The sequence below is a fragment of the Mobula birostris genome, chromosome 9 (assembly GCF_030028105.1).
Source record: "Mobula birostris isolate sMobBir1 chromosome 9, sMobBir1.hap1, whole genome shotgun sequence".
NCBI lineage: Eukaryota > Metazoa > Chordata > Chondrichthyes > Myliobatiformes > Myliobatidae > Mobula > Mobula birostris.
In genome coordinates this window covers 13,526,909-13,545,023 of record NC_092378.1, presented here as the reverse complement: position 1 = coordinate 13,545,023, position 18,115 = coordinate 13,526,909, and the positions used below count along the sequence as shown (strand labels likewise).

General features: G+C 41.5%; 1 protein-coding gene across 3 annotated transcripts in view; it reads left to right on the top strand.

Annotated features, from left to right (window-relative positions):
* acss3 (acyl-CoA synthetase short chain family member 3) overlaps positions 1-18,115 on the top strand; it is an 84,784-nt gene that overhangs the window by 52,698 nt on the left and 13,971 nt on the right. The window contains exons 8-11 of one of the 3 annotated variants that reach the window (XM_072267495.1): positions 1,004-1,155; positions 4,383-4,486; positions 6,284-6,346; positions 12,732-12,795. In XM_072267495.1, the coding sequence (XP_072123596.1) occupies positions 1,004-1,155; positions 4,383-4,486; positions 6,284-6,346; positions 12,732-12,795 (383 nt within the window). Of the gene's footprint in view, positions 1-1,003; positions 1,156-4,382; positions 4,487-6,250; positions 6,347-12,731; positions 12,796-18,115 lie in introns of all 3 variants that reach the window. The other 2 variants (XM_072267494.1, XM_072267496.1) reach the window with 2 other exon arrangements.

The window sequence follows — 18,115 nt, the reverse complement described above, 5'->3', positions numbered from 1 at the left end:
TGTATTCTTATTTTAGCTTTATTTTTATGCACAGAAGATGCATAAAAACCTTTTCCTCCCTAAACCAGAATGCGTGTCTGTGGTTGAAATCTCGCCCACTGGGAATTAGAACCTCAGGTGGCCGTGGTTGTTGTCAGCCATGTGTGTAGTGATGTACATAGAGCCTATCACTGCAATTACTGAGTGGATGTACTGCATTTTCGCATACTATGAAGCGAGGAGCAAAGCTCACAGCAAAAAGACGTGAATTAATGTGCCCCATGGAAAATGAATGATTTTTGCTCACAGTCTCTGCCAGAATCCATTTCCTGTGCTCTATCCAAATGTTCTGAAGAGACTCAATCTCTATGTATATTCAAAGTTCAAAGTAAATTTTATTATCAAAGTACATATATGGAACCCTATACAAACCTGGGATTCATTTTCTTGTGGGCATACTCAACAAATATAGAATAATAACTGTAACAGAATCAATGAAAGACCACCCAACAAGGACTTTCAACCAGAGTGCAGAAGACAACAAACTGTGCAAATCCGAAAAGAAGAAACAGTGATACAAATAAATAAACAATGAATATCGAGAGCGGAAGATGAAGAGACTTTGAAAGTGAATCTATTGGTTGTTGGAACATTTCAATGATTGGGCAAGTGCAGTTATCTCCTTTTTCCAGAGGCTAATGTTTGAGGGGTAGTAACTGTATCTAAGCCTGGTGGTGCGAGTGATGAGGCTCCTGTACCTTCTTCCTTATGGCAGCAGTGAAAAGAGAGCATGACCTGGGTGATGGGGGTCCCCGATGATGGATGCTGCTTTCCTGCGACAGTGTTTCATGTAGATGTGCTCAATGGTGGGGAGATAGATTTTTAGGCAGTGAAGGAGTTGAGCAATATGGTGTCAGGGCAGGATTGTGACTTGAAGTACAAGATAAGCTATGTGACCTTACTGAAAGATGGACCAAGAACGATGGACTGAATAGCCTATTGAATTATTTGTTCCTCTTTGCAGGGGAAGCCTGTTGGGACCCCAGATGCCGGAGCATATTTCCGACTGTTATCTGACCATGGCGTGGTAGCTTTATTCACTGCACCAACAGCACTGAGAGTAATTCGCCAGCAAGACCCCGAGGCTGTGCTTGGAAGACAGTACCATTTTCCAAGGTGACTCTTCCCAGGCTCAAGAGCCAAAGAAACTGAAATGAGTATTGCTTTTTAAACCGCACTGCAATTTACTTCCTTCAGTTGATCTGATGTTGGAATGCCAGGGTCATTTTGCATGGTGAGCTTTATCTGGTTTCTTAGCACATGGAAGGGACCATATCTAGCAAAGGATAGATGGATATAGTATAGAAAAATGTGTGTTAGATTTCTTATTTGTTTATGTGAAGCCAACGTAGTTTATGCAGCTTTAGGATGAAAGGTCCTGCACTTACTTTACTTCGGCTGTGGTCAGATTGGTCAAAATTGCTTTCAGGCCTGCTTGAAACCATATGGGGATTGATTTAAATATCTTGTGGAAAAAAAAATGTGGGGAAAAGAACCAGAGAAGCATGCGCTAGCTCTGTCAACACCAAAGGGGCTGTATTTTGTATGATGCAGACATCCCACCCTGCAAAAACTCATTTCAGGAGGTAGCACCACCATTTCAGGGAGGTAGCAGCCCCGCCCCCTGCAACCCCATATTCCATTCCCCCCCCGCCCCCCCCCCAGTCGACCTCCAAGAGTGTAGGTAATACTTTGTTTAGTGATTTTGTTTAATCTGTAAACCAAGTTGGATATATGCAGAAAATGTGACATTAAAATATGTACATACATTATACTATGTTTATTCTCTTACAACTTTAAGCAAGTCTACAGGGAGTTTGGCGTCATCATGTAGGACATCAATAGAGTAGCTCCTTAGCAGCTAGCCAGCTAGTTTAAATAACGTTAGCTACGCTAATGAATGATTGACACCCGTTAAACTCACCTCAACACGTCTTTTACATTTTAACCCACCATGGGCAATAGAAAAGTTCACTATTTCAAACAGCACAGCGAGCAACACTGTCATTATTTTTGAGGTCGACTGTAAAGCCCGCCCACAGAGAAAACCGATAGGTCTACTTAGCACGAAGAGAGACCAATCAGGATGCTCGCTCTCCCTCTCAAAAAAATCGATTTGCGGGATATTGTATATAATTTCCGGGTATCAGGGAGCCACTATCATATGCGGGAAACTTCCAGAACTTCCGGGAGAGGTGGGATGTATGATGATGTGGAAACGCATTTAATTTCTTATCAGCTGAATTCCTGATGCTGACATCATGAAGTGAGCTGTACATGGCTGTTGCTAATATTATATTACAATATAATGTAGCAAGTCAACATCTGGTTAACATCTTTAACATTGTAGCATTAAACTTGAGCTGTTTGGTGTTTAAGATGATCATGAGTAATCGCGTGAATTAAAAAAAAGCATGTCAATAGCAATTTTAATCACATTTGAAACAATATGAACTAGAAAGTGCAAAAGGAAAATGTTTTGAGAGGAAATGGAGGGGGTGACAGGAGGGGTTTGGGGAGAGGAAGAGTTGCTGCATGAGAAAATAAGTACAGCAGCTGAAAAAAGTAAGAGGGAGGGAGAAGGATGGTAGTATTCTCTGGATGGCTGCAGCCTGGCAGCTAATTAAACTGAACGGGGCCAGTGGTCTCAGGCACTAATGGACACCACAAAAGTGTTTAGCAATAATGTGGATTTGATTTGAATAGTTATACTTAATTGTGGAATACTGGATTGCTGGGTTCCTGTGTTTGTGATTTCTACTCAAGCAGAGATAGTGAAATCAGCAGCGAAGGGATGACAATTGTTGACTCTCAAGGGAATGCAATTCTGTAAGCAGTTCCAGTAAACATCCTCAATTGCCGTCGAGGGTGAGGACCCACCTTCCTAATGCCTGTGATGCTTGGATAATGGAAAAACACTGCTTCCGTGAGCAGCTCCAACATTTTGAATGATTGGCCACACAGGAATAGGGATGAGGCTGCCAGGTGAATATGTTGTGTGACCTGGAATCCACATTATAGATGTCAGAGAGCCAAACTTATGCCCTTTTAAGTGAGGCATCTTGAGGCTTTTGTGAGTGCTGACTAGGAAACGGATTATGGCACGAGACAGGCATTGCAATGATTTTGGGGTGTAGTGAATGCTTGGGGAGGTTGCATTATGTTTAATGAACTCAGGTTTATTGGTCACTTTGACTTCAATGGAGGGGTGATTGGATTTCCATTAGAGCATAAGATAAAGGAGCAGAATTAGGCTAGTCGGCCATCAAGTTTGCTCTGCCATTTCATCATGGCTGATCCATTTTCCCTCTCAGCCCCAATCTCCTGCCTTTTCCCATATACCTTCATGCCCTGACTAATCAAGAATCTATCAATCTCTGCCTTAAATATACCAATGGCTTGGCCTCCACAGCCATGTATGGCAGTGAATTTCACAGATTCACCACCCTCTGGCTAAAGAAATTCCTCCTCATCTCCATTCTAAAAGGGCACCACTCTATTCTGAGGCTGTGTCCTCTGGTCCCAATCTCCCCCACCATAGGAAACATTGTCTTGACATCCATTGTATTGAGGCTGTTCAACATTCAATAGGATTCAGTGAGTTCACCCCTCATTCTTCTGAATTCCAGTGAGTACAGGCCCAGAGTCATCAAATGCTCTTGTTGTGACAAGCCTTTCGACCCTGGATTCATTTTCGTGAACCTTCTTTGAGCCCTCTCCAGTGTCAGCACATGCTTCCTTAAGATAAGGGGTCCAAAATTATTCCCAGTATTCCAAGTGATGATTGTCAGTGCTTTATAAAGCCTCGACCTTACATCCTTGCTTTTCTATTCTTTTCCTTTTGAAATGAATGCTAACATTGCATTTGCTTTCCTCACCACCAAATCAGCCTAGAAATTAACTTACAGGAAATTCTGCACAAGGTTTTTGCACCTCAGATTTTTGAATTTTCTTTCCATTTTTTACTTTTGGAGATGGCTGCTGTCAGGCACCTTAGCTAAACAGTGGAAACATTTAGAGGGTGGTGAATCTCTGGAATTCTCTGCCCAGGTGGTTGTGAGGGCTTTTAAAAAGGAATTAGGTAAAGATTTGAAAGACAAGGAAATGGTAGGACATGGGGAACTGGGGCAGACCAGCCAAGATAATTTTGAAAGGAGGTGTGGGTTTCGTGGGTCAATTGGCCTAAACCTGCTCTATTTTCTTGTTTGTTCTGTTTTTCAAAAATGCCTCAAGTTTCTTAGGAACTCTGTAGGAAGCCAAAGAATGGGAAAATCAGGGTGATATGCAAGGAATTTGAAAAAAATTCTTTCCTTTCTGTCATGCCATTAATGTTTTTACTCCAGATTCCGGACCTTATTTGTGGCTGGGGAGCATTGCGATCCAGATACTTTGAAATGGGCCAAACAAATTTTCAATGTTCCCGTTCTAGATCATTGGTGGCAAACAGGTAAGTATTGTTGATATCAATAGTTATTTGTAGTGTGTTATTATTACCTGCACAAAATACATGACTTGTGCTCTTCAGAAGTGCAAGGATTCAGGCGTTAAGGGGCAAGAGAAGCCATTGAGCCCGTCGACTCTGTGCTGCCTCCCAGCAGAACTATCCCATCAATCCCTTACTGATTTTCACTCTACCATTGCCATCATGCTGGGGACACCAGGCTAAGTTCAATAAGGAGTGGAGAAGGCCATGCCAGGGACACCATTATTGAGAGAGGGAAGTACAATTCCCACCTGTTGAACGCAAAAGAGAGAGGCAGGTGGCCCCACAACCAAAGGATCAGTTAAGTGCTCTGGAGCTCTGTCACCTTTAGTTCTGAATGGAGTAGGGCAGATAAATACTTAATTGAAGGATGAGATGCCAATGAGAATATGGAGGATGCCAATGTATAATTAATAAGGTTAAAAGGTTAATAAGGTTGAAGCAATGTTCATTTTATGCCAGGCCTGGCTTTTTCTCAAGGCTTTGAGCATTAAAGAAGCTGGTCATTGAGGGAAGCTGGGATTTGGTTGACATCTATGGCCTGGCATCAACATTATGTTTAGAATGCATATCAAGAAATTCCAGTCCAAGGAGTTATCAGTCACCAACCTTAGTTATGTGTTTTTGTTTTATTCACTTTATACTGTTCATTTTATTCACTTTTTGTGGGGTAGTGGTGGTATAATTTGTCCATCTGTGCTGATCACCCCATCCTTGACTAAGCTGTTCCACCGTGAACACGATCTGTTATGAGTCAACATGATGCTTTCAGATCAGGTCGTGCATAGCACATACCTCCGCCGCACCACTCAGGTGTGTTTCTGGGGTACAGGGGCTAGCGACCCTTGTGCCTGTTTTGTGTTCTATCGCTGAGCAGCAGTGAATCACCTGATTGGCCTCTCAGAGTTCTCTTTGGGAACTAGTTGACTTGATCAGCATTTCTGATCTGGCTATTGTTCACAATTGCACTTAATAAAAAAATATATATTTTGGGTCATTCAAATCTATACATGGGTTAAGCTGATAGGCAACAATCAATATAGATGGAAGAATATTTTCTTTATATAGACAACACCGAGTTATGATAATGCACTGAAAGGGAATTTAAACCGTGTTGCAGGATGTGCATTGAAATTGCTCCTCTGACGTCAGTGAAGAAGGTTAAAATGCTTGAATATTGCAGAAATGCTTACAACACTGTATTCAAAGGAAGTGCGGTGTAACTAGTGACACAGCTTTTATCATCGTATCTTATTTGGTGGGATATTTTGTTCATTTGGATATCAGTATATTTTTTGTAAGGTGTGTATGCTATGAAGAGGAGGATGAAAGTAAAGAGTTAAACCACACAGTAGCAGCTGCTTGGCCCAGACAGCTACTTTTAATAAAATGATGCAAAGTTGGAGCTTGAAAGATAAGAGAGGTAGATTTTTAAGAAAGATCTTTATCAGAAAGTTTAGGGAAGGGAATGGCTGAGTTTAATGGTGCACAGTCACCACTTACAGAGCAGTAGTTGGGAGTATACAAAGCATTGCATGGAGGAAAGTAAATGTCTAGAAAGATTGTAGGGCTGAAAAGGGTTGAGTGATAGGCAGGAATGAAACCATAAAGGAATTTGAAATAAGGGTGAAAATTATATTTAACTTCTCATACCTAAATAAGAAAACATATTATATCTTGTTAGAGCCTGCATATAATAGTGCACACTTTTTTAAAAAATTTCAACAGAAACAGGGTCTCCAATAAGTGCATCTTGTGTAGGTCTGGGGAACTCTCTAAATCCTCCTCCAGGACAAGCTGGAAGACCTGTTCCAGGATATAATGGTATAGTATCTTATTCATTTTTTGTGGGCAACTGGTTTGCATCCTATTATGTTTTCAAATTTACTTCGAGAGGAATTAGCAACAATGAATGTATAAACATATCCCAGGTTATGAAAGACCTGACTTTTAAAGTTCTGTGTTTTTAAAACCAACTTCCATTTTTTCAAATTATAATGTTTTGTGGTAATTTCTAATGACTTTTGGACTAAGGTCCTTTCCAGTACAAGTCATATCAGTCAATGTAAAGTGAAATAAACAGCTTGTAAGCATTTGCCAGATTTGAAATTCCTGGGTACTATATCTTTGTTACATACACAAGAATATAGGTTCAGGAGTAGGCCACCAGGCCCTTCGTCTACCTTGTCATTTAATATAATGTGGCAGAAATGGTGGCAAAGTTTGAGAGATTTACCATTCTTTGTGAGGGGAATTTTTTTTATAACTCAGTCTTAAATAACCGGAACTTGATTTTGTAGTTATGTCTCTATCTCTGGAGACAGCTTATCTACTGATGTCCACTATAAGCCTACTGACCCTCATAGCTATCTGGACTATTCCTCTTCTCACCCTGTCTCTTGCAAAAATGCCATCCCCTTCTCGCAATTCCTCTGTCTCCGCCGCATCTGCTCTCAGGATGAGGCTTTTCATTCCAGGACAAAGGAGATGTCCTCCTTTTTTAAAGAAAGGGGCTTCCCTTCCTCCACTATCAACTCTGCTCTCAGATGCATCTCCCCCATTTCACGCACATCTGCTCTCACTCCATCCTCCCGCCACCCCACTAGGAATAGGGTTCCCCTGGTCCTCACCTACCACCTCACCAGCCTCCGGGTCCAACATATTATTCTCCGTAACTTCCGCCACCTCCAACGGGATCCCACCACTAAGCACATCGTTCCCTCCTCCCCCTCTGCTTTCCGCAGGGATCGCTCCCTACAGGACTCCCTTGTCCATTTGTTCCCCCCCCCCCCCCATCCCTCCCCACCGATCTCCCTCCTGGTACTTATCCTTGTAAGCGGAACAAGTGCTACACATGCCTTTACATTTCCTCCCTCACTACCATTCAGGGCCCCAGACAGTCCCTCCAGGTGAGGTGACACTTCAGCTGTGAGTCGGCTGGGGTGATATACTGCGTCCGGTGCTCCTGATGTGACTTTCTATATATTGGCGAGACCCGACGCAGACTGGGAGATCATTTCACTGAACACCTACACTCTGTCCGCCAGAGAAAGCAGGATCTCCCAGTGGCCACACATTTTAATTCCACGTCCCATTCCCATTCTGACATGTCTATCCACGGCCTCCTTTACTGTAAAGATGAAGCCACACTCAGGTTGGAGGAACAACACCTTATATTCCGTCTGGGTAGCCTCCAGCCTGATTGCATGAACATTGACTTCTCAAACTTCCGCTAATGCCCCACCTCCCCCTCATACCCTATCCGTTATTTATTTATATACACACATTCTTTTTCTCTCTCTCCTTTTTCTCCCTCTGTCCCCCTTACTATACCCCTTGCCCATCCTCTGGGTCCCCCCCCCCCCCGTCTTTCTCCCTGGGCCTCCTGTCCCATGATTCTGTCGTATCCCTTTTGCCAATCACCTGTCCAGCTCTTGGCTCCATCCCTCCCCCTCCTGTCTTCTCCTATCATCCTATCATTTTGGATCTCCCCCTCTCCCTCCCACTTTCAAATCTCTTACTAGCTCTCCTTTCAGTTAGTCCTGACGAAGGGTCTCGGCCTGAAACGTCAACTGTACCACTTCCTAGAGATTCTGCCTGGCCTGCTGCGTTCACCAGCAACTTTGATGTGTGTGGGATGTTGAAGTGTTGGGATGAACAGTGGGTTTTCATGGACTCTAGATCATGGTCTCCTTGGGGGCTTTGCTGAGCTTGCATCCTGCCTGAAGGGAGATTGATGCTTTTGCTGAGGCAGGTGGGGGAGGGTTGATCCTTTGCTCTTGCTTATGCGTGAAAGGCAGGAGGGGGTCTCTGGGGTTCTGATGTTTTCCTGTCATTCATTCTTTGGGTTTTTTTTTCCTGCTTTCAGGATGCCTGTGGAGAGCAAGAATTTCAGGTTGTATATTGTATGAGTTCTGTGCTATTAATTGAACCATGGAAAACATTTCAAAATCTACCCTGTCAGTCCCTGTTCAGATAATAGATTTTTCAGTAAGGTTACTCCTTATTCTTCTGGTAAGATGGTGGTGTGCTCAGACGCAGTGTTTTCTGCTGAGTCAGCCAAAGGTGTTATTGCCTTTTTTTTAAAGTTTTTTTTACAATCGCTAGACCCTACTGGACATTAAAAACTTAAAGTACTGCAGGTCTACCTCATCAGTGAGTTGCTTATTGGCAGAGAAACTGAAGGAGCTGGACTTGGTGTGGACTGTGATGCCGCCTGCAATGGAGAGGTGTCAATAAGAGGAGATGTGCAAGCTAATAGTGATCATTTTAGTTGTGTTTTTTTGTGGATCGGAAGACCTTGTTGGACATTGGTGGTGTGGAATTCTGAAGATCAAATTCTTTGGTTTATCAGTGAACTGCAGGGGTGAATGGTTGGGGAGCTGCATGGACTCAGTTGTAGCAAGGACTAGGCCTCAAACCGCAATGTCACCTGTTTGTAGCTGCCCAGGGAAGGCATCATAGTTGGGAGCTCCTCCGGAGTGCCAGAGGCGGTGTGGCATAGCATCCATGCTGGAGTTGGTGCTGCCCCCCCAGTGCTCACTTGGCAGAATACAAGCTGTATTGTGCTCGACTGCAGACTGCTGCAACATTCATGGACTCTGGGACCTGGACTATATATTTTTTTTGAGACTGTATTTTACTGCTATCTTCTATGTGCTTGCTAACTTGTATATGCCATGTGTGCCTTGTGCTGTGTATGACTTTTGGTACTGTGTGCTTCACCTTGGCTCCGGAATAACGCTATTTTGTTTGACATGGTTATTCATGGAGGTTTGAATGAAAAATAAACTTGAATTTGAACTTCACACACAAAATGCTGGAGGAACACAGCAGTCCAGACAGCATCTAGGAAAAGAGTACAGTCGACGTTTCAGGCCGAAACCTTTCAGCAAGATGCTGAAGGGTTTCGGCCCAAATTAATCCCTTATTATGGTTGACAGGATGGCAACAAACCCCCTCTTTGAGCTGTTGTCCTTTCTGTTTAAAAAGTGCCAGTTAGAAGTTTGAAAAAGTGGACAGTGATATTTGAAGTAAAAATAATATTCAAACCAGAAACTTGAAGAAGTTGGTGTATCAGTTTGGTTGATAAGAAATCCTTCAGTTCGGTTATGGCAAAGGCTGAAAATTTTGAGCAACACACACACAAAATGCTGGAGGAACTCAGCAAGTCAGGCAGCATCTATGGAGGGGAATAAATAGTTGCCATAAGCTGAGACCCTTCATCGGTCCTGATGAAAAGTCTCATCCTGAAATGTAGACCACTTATTCTCCTCCATAGATGCTGCTTGATTTGCTAAGTTCCTGCAAAATTTTATGCATGTTGCTTGAGTTCAGTCGATTCTTTAAGAGGTGCTGTGGCAGAAGGATTGGTAGCTTTCTGCATTGCATTATGTAGGTAATATTTCTATTGGTGATTGTACTGGAGGAGCACTGTCCTTTTGAAACTGGAGTACCAATAAAGTGCATTGCATTGTATGGCAATAAGCTTTTCAGTGTTGGTACAGTTGTGTTTATCTAAGTATCTTTGACTTTTTTCAAATGTACAATTTTTATATTTTCACTGTAATGTCATTGATTTACAAAGATATTTTTCACTATAATGTTTAGTGTGCCATCTATATCACATTGTCTTTGACCTCTCTGTCAATATACTTCATGCTTATAAACTCCTCCATCAAGTGTTCTTTCAGCCTCTCCAATCTATCCACGCTAAGTAAATCCTATTATCCCTGTAATCATTTTTAGTAAATTCCCTTCAACATCTTCTGAAATGTCTTTACATTTTTTCTTATGCGTGGTGCCCAAAACTGGACATAATAACTCTTGTTGCATTTGGTTAATAAAATTTTGACAGAAAACAACCTCTAGGCAAATATACGTTTCCAAGTCTATTTTTATTTAAATCCAGAATTTCAAATTTCTTGAGAATTAAAATCACATCGGCCCAAATTTCCCCACCCGTAGTCTTCTACCTAGGCTCCTCCACACTCATTTTCCTGATAGGTACTGGTCTGATTCACTTTATTGGAGTGTTGTGTGGCAGAAGAGCCTGGCTTATGTAGATACCATTTTCTAGAGGGCAGAACAAGCAGTTTCTAAACCAGCTAAATAAAAGCACAGCTTGTGGAATTCCAGATAGCTGTCTGTAGAATATACAAAATGTCACTGATCTAAAAATTATTAAAAATCACACAGAAAAATCAAATACATTGGTACATCATAAAATATAATCTTTAAAAAGTTCTTAAAAAATTAAGACTTAACTAAACAATTAATTAATGTAAATTATGTCCTACACAGCATTTAACTATGCAGTTGTCTTTCTCTGTTCAAATGAATGCAACTGCTCTGCCTTCACCGGTCTAATCTGATGTATGTTTTGCAGGTGGACTCCTCAGTGACAAAGGCTGTAAAATTGCCACAGATTTGCTTTCTACCATTGGTTTCCATTAGGATTCCAATTTTCCAGTAACATTCATAAAAGGCTGGTGAAGAGCAACTGATTTTTGCTCTCTTGTGCACAAGTGGGAATCTGAGACTGGTCTCACTAATCTGGGGAAATGCCAATCATTTTATGCAAAGTCTGTGTCATCCTTCCTGGATTTTTCCATCTGTTCTTTCATTTTTACTGTAAAAGCACAATAATATGGTGAAAATTGGTATTGCACGTCTTTGGCCTATCAATTTGAGTACATGCAATCACTGATAAATGATAATTTGTGTAAAGCTATCTACAGGGTGTTAGAATATCAGATAATGAATGTGACACCTTAAACTCTGATTCTAATGCTGGTGTAGTTTAACATTAAAACTGCCTCAATAATGGTACACATTATATCAGGTGAGCCTCACCATCATGTCGCTAACAAATCTGCAATTCCAGCTTAGATATTTCCTTTTGTTTTGTCCCATTGCTGGTGCTAAATGCTTTCATAAATGTCTATCTTAGTAGATTAAAATGAGGTTTTGTGTTTGTAACGCATTGATGTCACATATCACAAAAAGGAACAGTGCACCAAATTGCAGTCCAAGTTATTCAGGACAGTTAAATGTTTTGAAATCTTACATAATAAAACAATCAAGCAGCATGGATAGTTATGTGCTTTATAAATCCAATTTATTTATTGAGATAACCGCCAAATAGGCCCTTCTGATCCTTCGAGCTGCGCCCCCAGCAATCCCCCGACTTAATCCTAACCTACTCATAGGACAATTTACAATGACCGATTAACCTTCCAACTGGTACATCTTTGGACTGTGGCACCTGGAGGAAACCCACACAGTCATTGGGGAGAATGTACAAACTCCTTATAGGCAGCGGTGGGAATTGAATCCGTGTCACTGGTACTGTAAAGCTTTGTGCTAACCACTACCCTATCCTGACGCTTTACCTTTGTACTTAATAGCACAGGAATAGACATGGCAGATAGGATATTTTGATAATCACCTTTAAGACCAGAGCAATAATTAATTTGAAAAAAAAATTAAGTGTAAATGTTTTAAAGTGGGTGAAAGAGAAAAACAATTATTGGCAGAATTTTCCAGGGTGAAAACTGGCATTGATCACAGCACTAGTATACCCTATCCTAGTGCATGTCACATTTGAACTATTTAATCTCCTTTCATGATTCTTATCATAATGGCCTGGAAACTGTGATAAGGGTCATAGTTACACACATCAAAGTTGCTGGTGAACGTAGCAGGCCAGGTAGCATCTCTAGGAAGAGGTACAGTCGACGTTCCGGGCTGAGACCCTTCGTCAGGACTAACTGAAGGGTCTCGGCCCGAAACGTCGACTGTACCTCTTCCTAGAGATGCTGCCTGGCCTGCTGCGTTCACCAGCAACTTTGATGTGTGTTGCTTGAATTTCCAGCATCTGCAGAATTCCTCATGTTAAGGGTCATAGTTGTTCAATCAGTGAATCACTATAAAGAAAAACAAATTATACTGACTGATGTGTTTTTCTAGTTCATGACTTTGGATATCAGAGATTTTTGTATTTATTTTGTTCATATCCACAAAAAGCAGTTTTTAAATATAACTTTTGATAGGTTTCCAGTAGTATGGTTAATTTGATTATTATAAGTATTTAATTTCCAAAACAACTACATTAAAAGTAAACATCAAGGCTTGTATTAACTTATTTGGATGATCAACATTTAATCTGGTTTTACTAACATGACTTTATATTTTATTCATTTTATAGCAGTGATTCTGGGCCATGACATGAAGGAAGTGAACCGCAATGAACTGGGGAATATTGCAGTCAAGTGAGTGCTAATTACTGTTCCAGGGTGCATTCGACATTGTTGTTCTATCTTAATAGGAGGGGCCTGTTTGGGAGAGGAAGCCCTCAGCTTTTGTAATAGGATACCACCTCAGGGGGCACATGAGTGGCAGCAGAGCTATTGATTGATATGCAGGATTGTAATACAGTAGTACTGAAAGCATCGACTTTGAATGTAAAGAATGAAAAGCTATTGCATGGCTTATTCTTGTAAATGTTTTTACTGTGAATAGAGTTTATTTTGTTCAGAAATATTATTAGATCTTCAAACACACAAGGATCAGTTCTTCAGTTTTAATCTAGACCATGCCATTCTTAAGAATGATAGGTAGTTACACGTGAATCTGATCGTATGTCTGAATATATTTCTTGGGTTGTGGGGATGACTTTTTTTTTACTATTTTTAATTGATCTTGAACGATGGCAGTGAGAGGTGTTTCCATAAATCATTGGACAGATGTTTCCAATATTGAGGTTAAGAAATGGCAGCTTTTGTCCGAATAAAATGATTTGGAGGAATCATGATGTTTGTATCCACCACTTTCCCTTGACCACACTGGTGACAGAAGCTGTGGGTGTTTGAGGTGTTGCTGTGTTGTAATTCTTATGCAACATAGCCACAGTACCCCGATGCTAGAGTAAGTGGTTGTAAAAGCTTTTGAACAAATGCTGATACGTTAGAATTGGTGAGGCCGAATTTGGAGTATTGTGTGCAGTTTTGGTCACCAAATTACAAGAAGGATATCAATAACGTTGAAAGAATGCAGAGAAGGTGTACAAGGATGTAGCCGGGACTTGAGGAACTAAGTTACAGAGAAAGGTTGAATAGGTTAGGACTTTATTCCCTGAAGCATAGAAGAATGAGGGGAGATTTGATAGAGGAATATAAAATTATGACGGGGTATAGATAGAGTGAATGCAAGCAGGCTTTTTCTACTGAGGCTAGGGGAGAAAAAAACCAGAGGACATGGGTTAAGGGTGAAGGGGGAAAAGTTTAAAGGGAACATTGGGGGGGCTTCTTCACACAGAGAGTGGTGGGAGTGTGGAATGAGCTGCCAGATGAAATGGTAAATGTGGGCTCACTTTTAACATAGAACATAGAATAGTACAGCACAATACAGGCCCTTCAGCCCACAATGTTGTGCTGACCCTTAAACCCTGCCTCCCATATAACCCCCCACTTAAATTCCTCCAGGTACCTGACTAGTAGTCTCTTAAATTTCACTAGTGTATCTGCCTCCACCACTGACTCAGGCAGTGCATTCCACGCACCAACCACTCTCTGAGTAAACAACCTTCCTCTAATATCCCCCTTGAGCTTTCCACCCCTTACCTTAAAGCCATGTCATCTTGTATTGAGCAGCGGGGAAGAGGTGCTGGCTGTCCACTCTATCTATTCCTCTTAATATCTTGTATAGCTCTATCATGTCTCCTCTCATCCTCCTTCTCTCCAAAGAGTAAAGCCCTAGCTCCCTTAATCTTTGATCATAATGCATACTCTAAACCAGGCAGCATGCTGGTAAATCTCCTCTGTACCCTTTCCAATGCTTCCACATCCTTCCTATAGTGAGGCGACCAGAACTGGACACAGTACTCCAAGTGTGGCCTAACCACAGTTTTATAGAGCTGCATCATTACCTCGCAACTCTTAAACTCTATCCCTCGACTTATGAAAGCTAACACCCCATAAGCTTTCTTAACTGCCCTATCTACCTGTGAGGCAACTTTCAGGGATCTGTGGACATGTACCTCGAGATCCCTCTGCTCCTCCACACTACCAAGTATCCTTGCATTACTTTGTACTCTGCCTTGGAGTTTGTCCTTCCAAAGTGTACCACCTCACACTTCTCCGGGTTGAATTCTATCTGCCACTTCTTAGCCCACTTCTGCGTTCTATCAATGTCTCTCTGCAATCTTCGACAATCCTCTGCACTATCCACAACACCACCAACCTTTGTGTCATCTGCAAACTTGCCAACCTACCCTTCTACCCCCACATCCAGGTCGTTAATAAAAATCACAAAAAGTAGAGGTCCCAGAACTGATCCTTGTGGGACACCACTAGTCACATCCCTCCAATCCGAATGTACTCCCTCCACCACTACCCTCTGCTTTCTGCAGGCAAGCCAATTCTGAATCCACCTGGCCAAATTTCCCTGGATCCCATGCCTTCTGACTTTCTGAATAAGCCTACCGTGTGGAACCTTGTCAAATGCCTTACTAAAATCCATGTAGATCACGTCCACTGCACTACCCTCATCTATATGCCTGGTCACCTCCTCAAAGAACCCTCTCAGGCTTGTTTGACACGGTCTGCCCTACACAAAACCATGCTGACTGTCCCTGATCAGACCATGATTCTCTAAATGCCCATAGATTCTATCTCTGAGAATCTTTTCCAACAGCTTTCCCACCACAGACGTAAGGCTCACTGGTCTATAATTACCCGGACTATCCCTACTACCTTTTTTGAACAAGGGGACAACATTCACCTCTCTCCAATCCTCCGGTACCATTCCCGTGGACAATGAGGACATAAACATCCTAGCCAGAGGCTCAGCAATCTCTTCCCTCGCTTCGTGGAGCAGCCTGGGGAATATTCTGTCAGGACCCAGGGACTTATCTGTCCTAATGTATCTTAACAACTCCAACACCTCCTCTCTCCTAATATCAACATGCTCCAGAACATCAACCTCACTTATATTGTCCTCACCATCATCAAGTTCCCTCTCATTGGTGAATACCGAAGAGGAGTATTCATTGTGGACCTCGCTCACTTCCACAGCCTCCAGACACATCTTCCCACCCTTATCTGTAATTGGTCCTGTCTTCACTCCTGTCATCCTTTCGTTCTTTGGGGTTTTCCTTTACCCTACTTGCCAAGGTCTTCTCATGCCCCCTTCTTGCTTTCCTCAGCCCCTTCTTAAGCTCCTTTCTTGCTACCCTATATTCCTCAATAGACCCCATCTGATCCTTGCTTCCTAAACCTCATGTATGCTGCCTTCTTCCACCTGACTAGATTTTCCACCTCACTTGTCACCCATGGTTCCTTCACCCTACCATTCTTTATCTTCCTCACTGGGACAGGTTCATCCCTAACATCCTGCAAGAGATCTGTAAACATCGACCACATGTTCATAGTACATTTCCCTGCAAAAACATCATCCCAATTCACACTCGCAAGTTCTAGCCTTATAGCCTCATAATTTGCCCTTCCCCAGTTAAAAATTTTCCTGTCCTCTCTGATTCTATCCTCTTCCGTGATAATGCTAAAAGCCGGAGTGCGGTGGTCACTGTCCCCTAGATGTTCATCCACTGAGAGATCTGTGACCTGACCCAGTTCATTACCTAATACTAGATCTTGTATTAACATTTAAGAAAAACTTGGACAGGTACATGGGTGAGAGGTGTATGGAGGGATATGGTCCAGGTGCAGGTCGGTGGGACTAGGCAGAAAAATGGTTCGGCACAGCCAAGAAGGGCTAAAAGGCCTGTTTCTGTGCTGTAGTGATCTATGGTTCTATGGTTCTAAGTGTTTGTAGGATTGTGCAATTGGAGGTTTAGAGAAATGGCAAAGAAGAAGAGCTGAGTCAAAAAACGAGAAGTCATTATTTAATCAAATGGCAGGGTAGGCTTGAGCCAGGGGACCTATTCCTGCTGTTATTGACTTGTGTGGCTGCAGAAGCAGTGAGGAAAATACATCTTATATAATCCACCAAAATCATGATTTCTGTCTTATAGGTGATGAGAAATTAGGAAGTGACTATTTTGCACTGGTGGAGTTTTTGTAGCTTTGCAGTCTGGTTAAGTTATTGGACCAGCTGTCTGAGTTCTGGACTGTTTATCCAGGGCTGTGTGTTCAAATCTCAAAATGGTTGCTGGGGAATTTAAAATTCAAATAATATCTGGACCTTAAAAAGTTGTTTCAGTAATGGTAAACTCAAGACCATTGGATTGTAGCAAGAACTCATTTGGTTGTAGCAAGAACTCATTTGGTTCAGTGATGTCCCTCGAGTAAAAACTTATCGTTTTTACCCATTTTGCCCTGTATAGGAGTCCAGACTCATTATCTGCCTTCTCAGTTGATGAGAAATGAGGGAAGGAATTGCCTATCTCTGAATGAATTTAAAAAATCCTATGTGGTCCAGTGGATGTTTATGGTGAGAGATTCAGCAATTGTGCCATTTTATGTCATGAGCAGGCAATTATTTATAGATTGTCCAAGTCCAGTGTCATTCCCTGCCGGTTTTTGTACTGTGTGAATGAGTATCTGAAGAATTTCAAAATCATCAGGATTCAATTCTATGACACCTTTTTATGAAGGAGATTGTGTTGTTGAAGTTGTTAGCCAAAGATGCTGGATTTTGGATTTTCAGTGGGTATGTTTGGAGCCCACAGAGATTACACCTTCCTCATTGACTTCAGTATTATAAGCCTTCCTTGGTGCCACAGCTCATCATATGGAAATAATTTTCAGCCAAAATTAAATTTGAAAAATGTGAATTAAGCATTTGCACTAAAAAGACATGGATTAAAATTTTACATAAAATTCTAAATGATTAAAAAAACCCAAATTGATAGCTTCACATTAAAAGTTTAAATAAAGATGTTGTAACTCATAACAAAGGACAAATAACAGATGTGACATTTTCTAATGAATATTTGCAATAATATGGGTATTTGGAAATGTCTCCATCTCAGCTGATATCAGTGTAAGTGACACAGCAATGTCATGTCTAGTCACTATTGTGTGATATAGTTTTCTGTAATTAACATGGAAAAATACAATTTCAATCAACTCGGCAGCAAGCAAAAAATAATAAGAGCTAAAATGACCTTTGAAATTCATCATTGTCCACAAAAAAAGAAAATGAATGAAATAATTGTGTTAATGTTATCCGCATTTTCTGAATGTGTTAAAATCAGATGTTAGTAAACTTGGATTTACTGCTGTGTGGAATTTGTGAGCGTTAGCATTATTTTTCCCATGTTCTATTCACCCAAAGGTCAGGGGTAGTGGAATGCCAGAAATAGCTTTCTAAGGAGACCTTCAACTATGTTAACCTGACTCAATTTGCAAAGTTCTCTCATAGGGATAGAAGAAAAACACTGCAGACCAATTCCACTTGCTGGTTTGAATGCAAAAGTCACATATATCAAAAATGGGGAGTTGTCCACTTTGGGCTATGCTAAGCTTTTAACATGGCACCGAGCAGCAAAGTATAAAGTGGCATTTCTCAGCATGCAAGATCACTCTGACTGGTCCTGAGAACAGTGTGGAAAAGCTGTTTGTATTTTAAACC